This window comes from Oculina patagonica, chromosome 13 (genome assembly GCF_052425735.1).
Source record: "Oculina patagonica isolate OP01 chromosome 13, crgOcupat, whole genome shotgun sequence".
Taxonomy (NCBI): Eukaryota; Metazoa; Cnidaria; class Anthozoa; order Scleractinia; family Oculinidae; genus Oculina; species Oculina patagonica.
Window position 1 is genome coordinate 31190784 of NC_135770.1, and position 13743 is coordinate 31204526.

A 13743-nucleotide genomic window follows, 5' to 3' on the forward strand; every position below is an offset into this window, starting at 1 on the left:
TTGGAAAACGTACTCAGAAGAAAATGCCCAGCCTCCCCCCAACCACCCTCAAATATTAAATGGTCCGTCCCCTATCGGCCTAGAGGTCTTCACCATGTGGCATTCTTGTATGCCCCCAAAAAATTCCAGACACCTGGACACCAGTTTCCTGACCGTCCTGAACACAAAGTACAAATGAAACATTTAGAGAGATCAAAGCAGGCTCACTTTAATTTGCCTGGCCCCTATTATCCACCTGTCACCTCCCCGCCGTATCTCTTCACTCGCGGAATCGCTCTTCGCATCTCGCGCGTGTGACCGAAGTTGAGCCTGCTCTGCCTCCTGCTCGTAGGCTACTAAGTACAGAAAGTAGTTGACTATCACTTGAAATTTCTTTGTTGTTGTTGTGACAATAAGTTTTTCCTTGCCGTTTTTTTTTTTTTTTTTTACTTTAATGCTTCAGAAGACTTACATTACAGTACATTACATTTCTATAACCCTACATACATTACATTACACAGTACATTATATTATATTACACAAAGATACTACATTACTTACGTTATACGAATCTCCAAAAAACTTAATAATCTTATACATTATATTACAGAGAGCTGATAATTGGCTTCCACTTTTCAACGTGAGTTTTCAGTTTGTTATTTTTTAGGGCAATGGATCGCTCAATTGATTCAATTATTTTATTTTTATGATAAGATGTGGCAAAAGGGGTAGAATATTCTTGAGCCGGTTAGAGTAAATGACCTGTTTACCAATAATAATAATATGATTAGAAGGGTCCAATTGAGATTTTTAGCTAGGCCGAATGATATCGTAGTCGTTTAAAAAATCAATATTTATTTATGGATTTTAGCCAAAGAACAACGGACTTCCAAAAGTCTATGCTATGTTTACAATAACAAAAAAGATGCTCGAGAGATTCCTCAGACGTGTGACAGAAAGTACAAAGAGGAGAGCGACTATTTTCATTTTGTATAGAGATTTGTTGTGTACAGTATCCGATTGAGAATTTTGTATTGAAAAATTTTTGTATTCTTAATTGTAACGACATGTGGAAGTAAATAAATTGTTTCCCAGTCTAGCTCATGATTTGAAATAATGTTGTATATTTGTGTCGTGCCGCTGGGTATACTTGAATCGTCTCCACCAATTCCCAGTATAGCTTTTTCGAGTTAATCGAATCAAGCGAAAAGCATTTACCATTTAAATAGAGGGTATGTTGCAATACAGGTGGGCTGTAAGATTCAATAGAAATCCCATTCGAGTTAATTAGGGCTTTCCACGGAGAAGGAAGAGAGTCAAAAATACCCAGTAGTGAGAAAAATTCAATAAGCGTAAGCCCAATTGTCGCAAAAGAGGGCCAAGGCTTTAGCTTGCCATTCTTGGTCAGAATGTCAGAAATGAAAGTGATACCCTTTGAGAATAGTCTTCTGTTAAAAATAGGTTTGCCGTTGATGCGTACGAATTGATTGTTCCAGAGGATTTGGTTTAGAACGTCGCCACGGGACTCGGCAGGTTTGGCCGTTAATTTTGACCAGACATCAAGACAGTCTCTGTAAAAGCTGGGAATATGGTCTGGTAGGTCAGCAGGATTGAAATTGCAGTATAAGAGAAATTTTCCGCCATAGTCCTTGAGAAAGAACGAAAGAACAGGGACCGCGCAGAGGGAGGGGCTAGGGGGCTTTAGCCCCCCCACTTTGTGCAAAAAAAAATAAAAAAAAAAAATTACAATAATAATAGATAAAGATTCAAAAGAACTGCAAAAAACGGTTATTCGTTAGGCACAAGAGTTACTGGCAAAGTGCGCGCGCAGATGAATTAACAATAATGAAGATGGCGATAATAATCAAATTATTTTTCAATTTTAACCTTGTGCTAGTACAGGTTAATGTATTTTAAATGGCTTCATTCTGCAAGTGGGACCTCTCAGGAAAACATGTACTTTCGTAATTGGTTAATTTCGATCCGAACTCGTGACTGGGTTAAGTTTTTGATGCGATTTTCAAACAAATTGTTCGGTTGTCCAGTCCAGTAAATAATTAATGGCACGATTTTATGCCGCCTGGCTTGATCACGGTATGCAAACTCATACTGGTAAATCCGGCAACCAGTGCAGCTGATAAAAGCTTGTTTGCCTGCCTCGAGATTAAAAACATGACTTCATTCAACAATATCCCAAGACATGAGCTATTTAGTAACCTGACGATTTAAAACAGTCACAAACTGACAAAGAAAGAACAGACAGACTTTCTCTTCTTGACACTGCAAACGAATTTACAGATCGCCACCGTGACAGAAAGCGAAATGTGGTGTCTGGTCTCAGTTGTTCAAAGGGTGGATAACGCTATCCACCCGATATCGCTATCCAGTGGACAACTGTTTAACAAAACCTACCTCGCTACCCTAACGCTATATCCAGTACCTGTGGACGTAACGTTATCCACAATTTGAACAACTGGGGCCCGATGTACAGTTAATATCAGTCACTGTGTAATTTAAAACTTCTGTCACTGAACATTTGGAAATTAAAATTCAGTTTGCTTTATATGAATGCAGTTCCCATCATTTTAGATGTACTAAAATCGAAATTTTGAAGCCTGCGACACCCCCCCCCCCCCCAAAAAAAAGTATTCGCTCACGCATTCGTCTTTAGCCCCCCCACTCAAAAACTTGCTGCGTGGTCCCTGTAAGAAAGTGTTTCCATGGGCTGTCGTAATCCTCAATGTATTTTTTAAGACAGATAATGGTTGGGTATCGATAAGGGTTTTAACATGAGGCATTCTTAGACCACCATTCTTATAATCACTGATTAGTGCTAAGCGTTTAATTTTGTCACATCCCTTCCAGATGAACCTGTAGATAATGGAGTTAAGCTCTTTGATTATTTTTTTCGTGGAGCACATGAGGATGCGCGAAACATAAATTGGTATAAGAAATGACTTAACGACCTGGATTTTGCCATATAAAGTCTAGTTCCGCCATCTCCATCCTGCTAGGGTTTCAGAAAGCGACCTTAGAGTTTCATCATAGTTGAGCTCTTTTTTTTCTTCAAATCGTAGGTAAAATGAACGCCAAGATTTTATTGTTTATTAACTTTGTCAATACCAGCAAGAAAGGGTGGTCGTTTCGTGGCTGGTTCCTAGCCATAAAGCTTCGGTTTTTCGCGTTGAAGCTTCAAGCCAGAACACAATCCAAATTTAAAAGTCGGGAGAGATTCGAGGGAGTTGACGTCATGTAAAAACGTTGTCAGATCATCGGCAAAAGCTGCAAGTTTGATTTCTTTCAACGACAATACCTTTTATACTCACGTCACTTCTGATTCTAACAAGCAACACTTCGAGAGCAAGATGAAGAGGTTTCCTTGCCGTTGGTATTGTGTGTTTGAACGACTCTGAATTGTACGGGAAACGCGCCTCATTGAAATATGACTCAAATATAGGGAACTTAGGTCGGTAGAGCAACCACTTGCTTACGGAATGGAGCCTGGTCACAAGCCCCTGGTACATGGCGATCTAACTTCAAGGATCGTTCCACAGACGTATGGCTGAGACAGAACTTGGGCCCAACAGTAGTTTATTCGTAGGAAACGAGACTCCCGGTCGAATCTCTACAGCACAACAGTACTGGCTATAATTTGAATTTTACAGTGAGCGTTGATTAACGTAACATACTAAAACTATCTTCCTCTGAAATCACCGAATTATATTAATTTCCCTCATTACATTGTACTAAAAAATAAGTGACGTTTCGATGTAGTCTTCTAAGGCTTGTTCTTGTCGATTGTTGAAGGAATTCTGGAGAAGTAAAAAAAAACCTTTCACATGCAGCTGATGATGGTTGCAACAAGAAGATCTGCTTACACGCACTTGTCCAACTTGGTCAGTACATGTGTATTTCTTGGCTATACTGACCCCACCATTCCAGCACATTTATCTCTCCCGCAACGTCTTCAGTCAACCTCATGCTGAAGAGGTTGAATGACACGGGGGGGGGGGGGGGGTACTTGGGTCAATCTTTGTTGGGTATGTGCCGCTGGCCTCTCAGAACCCCTGCTACCCCATTAATAGACCCCATCTTAGTCACTTTTGGGTATATGTTATTTTCACGACCCCAACTAAGTCACTTTCTAGTCGTGATTTCAAGGCCGGAAATTTAATGAGAGCCGTTTGTCAAATATTAAAAAACAGCAAAAAATACGGTAACATTTTGTTCGGCGAATCTTTTCGTTTATAAATCAGAAGTTCCAGGCCCGTAGGGATGGGGGGGGTGGGTGCGATGGGTGCGTTCGTACCCCCCCCCCCTCCCAGGAGCCTTGGAAGTCCGCTCATTGCGAAAAAAAAATATTAAAATAAATAAATAAAAGGAAATGGTATTTCAATACTTCGACTATTTACATTCATTATGGTCCTTTGGGTTGAAGGTCCACCATTTGTAGATTCGTGTGGTATATTTTGGACCAAATTGTGTGATTCTAGGTTAATTTCAACGATTCATTCTACCTAATGTCCTTCATAGTCGAATCGTTCGAAGTGCCATGAATATTCCCAGGCGCTACCGAAAGAGAGGAGACTAGGTACTTGTTGGGCTCGGAAGCACCCAAGAAGGTTGAAGCTTGCCACAGTGCTAAAAGATCAACAAACCGACTCTGGCTGATTTATGTAATTACCATTTGACACTGAAATGAAGAAACCTATCTTTTTCCTGTCTTCCTTCTATGTACTGCCGTCATTGTTAGCTAAATAAATTGTAAATTACGTTTTCAAGGTTCTGTTTCGAAAAAAATGATTTGAATTTAAAAATGAATCAGAATTATTGTCGTTGTTACCTTCACTTTTACCTGCCTTTTTGCATAACAAACTGTCTTCAAAACGCACAAAATGCTTTCTCAGATAACCTATCTTTTCAAAATTTCCTGCGGGAGGATGCCCCCAGTAGGAAGTGCCCCCCCCCCCAGGAATGACATTGTCTGCATCAAAAAAGGAAACACAGCAAAGTGTCTTTCGCTGACTTGTCCTCAGTCTCCACTCAGCTGTCATTAGGGTGGCATTAGAAGGTTTTGTGAATTTTGAGTTTTAGTCTTCATTTTCTCTAAAAAAAATAATTTCTATTTCCTTGGAAAAAGTAATCTTCCGGAAAAATTTCACTAAAATGCTCGCATAATGCTCAATGCCTTTGCCTCACTTAAATGCTCGAAAAAAATCATTGCTAGCATACATATGTACAAAAGCCTATTTGGCAGCCCAAAGGATTCTCAAGTGTGCATTAATAGTGCGTTGTAACTTAAAACAGAGAAATAAACGTCTGCTTCAGCCTTCTTTTTCTTATCCAGACTCCAGGTGTTTTATTGTTTCTTTTTACTAGAGAGCCTTCGTATCAATACTACATTGGTTATTGGGTTAAAAGAAAAGCTAGGCTTTGTCGATCTTTCATTTGCTCGCGCGAAAATTAATATTTTCTCAAAATATTGTTAATATTTCTTTAGAGAACCGTATTCTTTGATGAGCTGAAACCCATGAACTTGCGGAATCGCATGACTTTATGTTTATGACTGAGACGGATTACAAATGGCACACGTGCAAGAGAATCTCAAAACAATAACGTTGGAAGGTAAAATAACACCAAAGAAGCAATAATAGGACGGCTACGGCAAAGAAAGAATGAGATGTATTGCTCAACGAACCTGAAAGTATTGACCCCATTTTTAAATTAAATGTTCCTTGCGTGACGTTTGCTCCTTGAACCGGAAGCGGAAATGGCTTCAAATCTATAAATACATTACAAACTACTAATTTATTCACAGCCAGCGCCCACGAAAATATACGAGTGTTACGTTGCTTCTACGAGTTACTGTGGAACGCCGCTTATTTTCCCACGTAAGTGAACCTAAATTTTCTTATTTTCTTTTCAGTCGACATAAGGAGATAGATTATTTGATACTGAGATTCACAGTAAGCGCTTTCACAGTTTTATGTACGCGATTCTGCGCTAAAAACGGTCCGTGACTTCCGATGCCCCTCGGCCGCCACGATAAACTGTCAACTATTGAGCTTTACCACTGTTGTAATTCAGTCAGTGCGAGAAAGGTACAACCAAAACGAAAGAAAGTGTTTCAGAAACGAAGAGACTATTCTGAACCGACTTAAACGAACCTTTCTGAGCTACAGTGGCGAATGTCGCAATATATCGTGTTTGCATGTTCATAGCAACTAGTCTTTATATCGAGTCGAAACGAGATCATCTTCTGGAAGTACTGAACAGCAATTCTCAAACTCATTAATAATTCATGACGTTATAAGCCAACCAGAGCGCCCCATTCGGGTCAGGTGGATGAGTTGGAAACTCAATGAAACACCAGTTGAAAATCACTAGTGTTTCATCACGTTTTCATCACTAGTGTTTCATCACGTTTTCATCACTAGTGAAAAAATTGTTCTTAATCTGCATATTCATATATTACTCAAACACAGCTTTACATGAATCATTAATTTTTAATAAACAATGACCAGGAAAAACATTTCAAATTACAAACTGACAAGCCTAAGTCATTTGAAATTAAAGTTTACAGTACATTTCTTAAAGTCGCCAAAACAGACTGGCATAGTATCCATATCCACATTCTGAGAAACTTTTTCTACCTTCCGTGACACGGACTCACTGCTGGAATCGACACTAATTGTCGCACTACGAGTAAGCGGCTGAACTTTGTGCAATTCATACTCTTTAAAAACTCCACCAACCTCGAGTATTGGAACATTGACACTTCGCACTCGTTGCCAATCCTCAAAAATCCCTATTGCCCACTTATTTTTATATCTGGTAGACTTCGGTACTGCTCTCTCTACGCAAAGTTCTTCTTCCTCGATTGTTTTCGGGGAGCGAAACCTTCCTTCGGCCATGGCAAAAACAATATGTAAATCCCTTCAAGTTCACAACGCTTTTAGAATACAAATTTGGTGCAACGCGAAACTATTGGATAATTAAAAACAAAAGCTCACAAATACAATGAATGCCGACTGAATACAACAAATCACACATACAAGGCATTTTAAAGAAAAATGGGAAAAAATACGACACTGCATAATTTTGTATTGTTTCTTTAGAGAAGTCATTTCAAAAACTCGTGCATCGTGTTTCATCACGATTTCCAAACACTCGAAAACAGATGAAAGCACTCGGCCGAAGCGGCCTCGTGCTTTCATCTGTTTTCTCGTGTTTGGAAATCGTGATGAAACACTCGCACTCGTTTTTGAAATAGTACTGAAAGAACAAAACGCCTGAAAATACGGAAAAATTGCAATAGCTAGCAAGCCAAGTGTAATTTCAGTAAGTCTTCTGCGTCATTTAAGATTTTTGCAACTTTTCGCTTTCGTGTCGACGAAAATATTATGTCTGATTTGGGCGTGTTTAAAACACGAAATGGCGAAATGGCGAAATGACGAAATGGCAAAATGTTAAGATAAATACACGTCAATAATATAGTTTGGTTTCCTTTTGAACTTCAAGGTAGTTCTGTTTACATGTCTAGACTTAATTATTCAGGACGTAACAAATCGATCGAAATCGATCATCGGAAACCTAATCGATAAATCGATATTATTCGATATTTTTCGATAAATGATTAACTAATTAGTATCGAAAATCGATCAAAATCGATAATCACATGATTTGGGAGTGGATTATCGATTTTGATTGTGAAAGACTGTTGTTTTGTGTTTTGAAAAGGTTCCGTGCAATTCTCGGCGTTCTACTCTCCACGATAAGTTTTTTCAGTTTCATATGAAGTAAACTACAATGAAGATAGTAATTAACGTCAAGTCTGAAAGTGATCTGATCAGTTCCTGTGACCTGATCATATAAATAAAGATTGTTCAAACAAACGTAATTAATATGAAGTGTAAAATGGAATCCTTTGCGGGTATTACAAATTGTGTCGCTGACAAACGTCTTTGGTTACGTCGCGTATACATATTCTGATATTCTTTGTTTTATAGGATTGCATTGACCATGTTTTATTCTTCGTTTGAAAATAAACGTTGCCGAACTGACCTGACTGGCCATTAGCAAAACAACTTGAAGGCGAAGCGACTGCATTTCTTTCAACGTCACACTTCAGGATTGATTGGACACACACAAAAAAACAGTTATTGTAGCTTTTCTTCTCCGATCGAAATTGATACAAATCGTTTGAAATCGATACTAATCGAACGTGATTGATACTTTTCGAATGCAATCGATACTAATCGAACTTTAATTAGTGAAATCGATCAAAATCGATAATCACAAAGAATTGGGTCATCGATTTTAATCGATTTTCGATACTAATTAGTTAATTACTTATCGATGTTTATCGATTTTTATTGATTTTTATCGAGTATCGGAATTATCGATTTGTTACGTCCTGAATTATTTCAAGGGAACATTTCAATGTTCTGGCCCAGGAATATAATGAATACTTGTCACTTATCACAACGCCAAATTGAACGTATTGCTAAAAGGTCGCAGCACAGCAGGATATTTTTTTCATTTAGTACTTGCCAAGTTGCCTATCAGTATCTGCACTGCACTACAGAGCTTACATTGCATCGAAGGACTGATATAGACATCGAACGTTACTCCGTTTCTGTGCAAAGAACGTTTGCCACTGATATCGTGTATGAACTTTATCGCAAAGTAGGTTTGGTTTTGTTAATCCATTTCTTTTGAATGTTGGAGATCAAAGCATTACTTCATAGCCGAGACTCGGTGGCAAATACGAGATAAACAAATCATTTTCTTCCCATGTCTAAATGAAATGTCGACATCTCGATCAAGAATGTCCTAGGCGTATCAAACAGCGCCCTGTTAACAGGGAGAGACTGGAATCCAAACTATCCATAGGTTCGTGTTAGGTTCGTGACGGGTCTACGTGACGGAGAATTTGTGATTGCAGTTTCTTTTATTTTTCGGGACTTATCTACAAGGATGAATTCGGCAACATATGAAAATTCCAGTACAACGGTAATATCGTATAACTTTGGCTCTTATCTTCAGTATCATTTCGCCATTTCGCCATTTCGCCGTTTCGCCATTTCGCCATTTCGTGTTTTAAACACGCCCGTCTGATTTTATTAAATATTTTGCATAATTTTCGAGGTCCACCACAGGCAGACCACCCTGTGTGTTCGTGGTTACTAATTGTTGACATAAGGTCATGTTGAAATCAATGGCTCGTATAGAAGATATATAGAGAAACATTACGTCGGCTTTGATTTACTACAAAATATAAAGTTTACTCTAAATGATTCAATAAAAGTTAAGATGAAATGCTGAATGTGTCGTGTGTCGTGTTTTTTTGCCGCCCCGAGCCCTTTAAGACGTTATTTTTGCGAGATCATTTAGCGACCGGTAGAAGAGAGAGAGAAGAGTGAACAAGGCAGGCAGCTTTACTGCCGGCGGACGCGACCTTGTCTAATTCAAGCTGGAACTGACGCTAAACCATCAAAATTCTCGCCTTGAAAACACCGGCATCCGATCGACTAGATATTTCTCTGCCCTTGTGCCGAATTAGAGCTTCACACTTCCAATATTTTTCGAGAAAAGCGATCCCGAAGTCTCAAAAGTAGCTTTCTCCATATGATCAGTGCAAAAATTCAAAATCAAAGGAATTTGAAACATGCAAATAACAAAAGAAAATTTGACAGATCTGTCAAACATCAAACGCAACGCAAACATCAAAGGGCGTTCGTTTGATGTTTGACAGGTAGCCAAGCTCGATATATGAGTACAATAAAGATGACCTTTTCATTGTTTCGTAATTCGATCGATTTGCATATTTATAAGGATTTGTATGGGGAAATAAATATGACCGAAAAGAACGAAAAATTAACCGTTGAATTACAATAAAAATCAGTCACCTTAGCTCCTTTGCTGTTTCCCTTGTGTGCTGTGTGGTTTTTTAGCCGATTGAGCGCGATTCCAGTGAGTTATAGTTCCATTGCCTTCCTCTCTCTATATACCTTGGAAAGGTATATAGAGAGAGGAAGGCAATGGAACTATAACTCACTGGAATCGCGCTCAATCGGCTAAAAAACCACACAGCACACAAGGGAAACAGCAAAGGAGCTAAGGTGACTGATTTTTATTGTAATTCAACGGTTAATTTTTCGTTCTTTTCGGTCATATTTATTTCCCCATACAAATCCTTATAAATATGCAAATCGATCGAATTACGAAACAATGAAAAGGTCATCTTTATTGTACTCATATATCGAGCTTGGGCTACCTGTGCTGGCGCATACATTAAAATGTCGCCAGGTGCATGTGGACGTCATGTATGTGTCATTCGGCGACCCTGGTCGGCGAGCATTTTTAATGTTCCTTGCTACAACAACTTCAGTGCTGATTTTTCAATGATCAGCTGTATTTTTATCCAGTATCTCAAAATCTACAATCTTAGACCTCATAAATTAAGATCTTGAAAACTGAAACCTCGAAAACTAAGTATTCAAATTATTGCGTGACACAAGTGTAATGACGTTTGACAATAATAATTTGTATGTAAATTATTTTTAACAACTACAACAACCAGGTAGGTACAAAACGTGGGTCAGGCTGTGTGGCCCAGGGGGGGTACTTGCAGTATACATGATGGGGGGGGGGGGGGGTCCGACAGAGCTTCATATTGCGAACCCAAAAAAATACATGAGCCTGAAATTTTACACCCAAAAAAATACCTGACAAAAAGTACAAGACCTAACACCTCTATACTGATATATTCAATAAAACAGACTTTAAGACGTAAAAAAATATATGACAGATCTCTTGACCCAAAAAAATGCCGTGGGTGTAAATTTTCAACCGAAAAAATACGTCGGACCTCCCCGTCAGGTATACTGCAAGTACCCCCCCCCCCCTGGGCTGTGTGGCCTAGGCCATAGGGTAGGCCATGGCCTCCCATGGCCTAGGGGTGCAGTGGTTAATTAGCTACAATGAACAAATAATAGAAAATAGCAATAATACGCTTGGTATAGAATGGGCAAGGGAACTTATTCTTTGAGTAAGGAGTTTGAGTTTAGGTCAGTTTAAGCAGGATCCCAAGCTGATCAAGCCAAGTCTTCAAGTCAGGGTAGCAAATCAGTCCATGTTAATTTTTAGCAAATTTTTCTAAGTAAAATTTTTGGGCCGATTTACACTTGCAGAAAAAAATGTTTAATATGACATTGGCTGTGACATAGCAAAAGGACAAGGTTTGACTTGACAATTTTTAACTGCACTCAAATTGGGGATGTTTTACTTATCAAATCTGACAATACTCTTGGGTGCTTGCTTGGCATTCGGTCGTATTTATCAGCTCAAACATCTTTGTTTGTTCATTATTTGCAAGGATTATAGCAATTCAGCATATTTCTGTTTTTGAGAACGCACATATATAAACGGTGACATTAATCCGCATAAAGGTCAAGCTGCCTTCGAGCAGGCGTTGGTAAGGAAACTTTTTAGTGCCTGATATTTCTGCTTTGAGATCTCGTGGAAACAGGCTTTTCTGTGATTACAATTTTCCATTAAAATATAGCTGATTTATCAAAAACTCATCTTTGAAGAGAAAACCGGCTTACATTGTAACTACTAAATAGCTGCATGACTAATCAGGAAGATGCATTTTTGTTTATTTTGTTGACTATTTCCAGCTTTTTACTGGGGACAAATTTTGTTGGTAGTGCCTTTAAATGTTGATTTGGACTAAATTTCTCATGTCGCGATGAACCATCAGTACACGACCTGATACGGATCGTAAAAGTCATCACTCCAATCGTACGAATCTTACGGTTCGTACGAGTCGTGAAACAATGAGTTTACGAGTCGTACAGTTGGTGAAGTGCATATGATTAGTGAGACTTAGTATGATTATTGGCGCAAAACACAAATCATAAATCAATCTTTTACAAACCGATGTTCATTTTTTACAAATCTGGTTCAGTCCACTAAATTTCAGACAACAATAACAATCTTCTGGTACGTGTGTACTGACTTGCGATCCTCTAGTGACTTGAAGACTTGGCTTAATTTTTAACTTGGGATCCATGCTTGAACTTAAATTCCTGACTCAAAGAACAAGTTCCCTCGCCCATTCTTTGTGAGCATTTTATTTATTAATACCAAATGCATTTATTTCATTTATTATAATTTGTTATTTTTATTCATTTTGGAAATTAACCACCCCTAGGCCACAGCCTACCCCACATTTTATACCTACCCAACAACAACTACCCCGTATTTATTCAATTAAGCGCCCAACCTCAAATAAGCGCCCACCTCGAATAAGCGCCCACCCAGAAGGTAGGAAAAGTTAATAAGCGCCCAGCCTCAAATAAGCGCCCACCCCCCGCCCCACGAAAAAACTGAAGTGCACAAGAAGAGTATTGAATATTGAAATTGACTAAGTATTCCCCCATGACCGAGTTTTTTTTAGTATTTTACAGAACCTTTCAATGAACAGTTAAAATTCTGCTTTGGTACATCTTAACGTTTTGTTATTATTCATTGTTTTGTTACAAAAATAAACTTACTATTTGCTGAAAACAGTGAAAATTTAATAAGCGCCCAGCCTCGAAAAAGCGCCCGCCTCGAATAAGCGCCCTCTCTCAAGTTCCAAAAATTAAATAAGCGCCCAGGGCGCTTAATCGAATAAATACGGTATTATAAGTATAATGGTATTACTAAAAATAAAATCTGGAACATCTATTCATCGTGGTCATTGTTGTATGTTATGTTTATATAACTGACTGACTGACTGATTGATTCACTGACTGACTGATTGATTGATTGATTGATTGATTGATTGATTGATTGATTGATTGATTGATTGATTGATTGATTGATTGATTTTCTCAGCTGACCAGTCTACCAAGGATGGCGTTACTATTCATCATCACTGTTTTGTCACTCACCGGGACTTTGGTCGACTCGGCGAGTAACGTAACCAGCTGTGATGCACCACAAGACAACACAACGTGTACACAGGGCTCGTGTGCGCAACCACCTTGCACGATGCGCTGCGGCCTGAAAACCTCATACGAGCAATGTCTGCAGACATGTAATTCAAGCTGCGACTCCGTGAAGTGCGACGCCTCGAGTCGTTGCCGTCAGACGTGTGAAGGAACTTGCACGTCTATGACCTGTGATGCCCAGGATTGCTTCCAGATTTGCGACAGCGGCATTTGCGGTGTGATGAAATGTGCCAAGAATGACAAGAACGCTACCAGCTGCGAGCAATCATCACCGACTGCCCAAATGATTTGCGAAAAGGAAACTTGCACCCAGACTTGTACAAATGGGGGAAACTGCACAATGACCTGCTCATCAAGTGTAAAACTGTGCAGCCAAAGCTGTGAAAATGGAGGAAACTGCCAGTACAAGTGTGAAGCGGAAACTTGCAATCTTAACTGTAATGGGGGTAGCTGCACCAACATCACATCACCTACAATGCCATCCACTACTATGCCATCCACTACTATGCCATCCACTACAATGCCATCCACTACCACAAGCAGTGGCGGCCGTCTTCAGATGACAGCCTCAGTTGGTTTGGGTTTAATGATTGCAGTGGTTGCTTTTAAAGGATTTTAGGAATCCCTTTGGCCGACACCACCTGGGAGAGAAGGCTGTTTCCATTGCGTACATTAACATGTAGACAGTTGCTTTTAATGACATTGTTGTTGTCTCGTAACATAATGTTTTGTAGAACATTTAAAATGGAAATCAGTGATA

General features: G+C 39.1%; 1 protein-coding gene across 1 annotated transcript; it reads left to right on the top strand.

Annotated features, from left to right (window-relative positions):
* Positions 1-5800: 5800 nt before the first annotated feature.
* Positions 5801-13743, top strand: LOC144636071 (uncharacterized). Its single transcript, XM_078495214.1, has 2 exons — positions 5801-5870; positions 12868-13743. The coding sequence occupies exon 2, from the start codon at positions 12886-12888 to the stop codon at positions 13600-13602; it is 717 nt and encodes a 238-aa protein (XP_078351340.1). The 5' UTR covers positions 5801-5870; positions 12868-12885; the 3' UTR covers positions 13603-13743.

Excerpts from the sequence above, each read along its gene's own strand:
- LOC144636071 (XM_078495214.1), top strand. The coding sequence starts at position 12,886 with ATGGCGTTACTATTCATCATCACTGTTTTGTCACTCACCGGGACTTTG.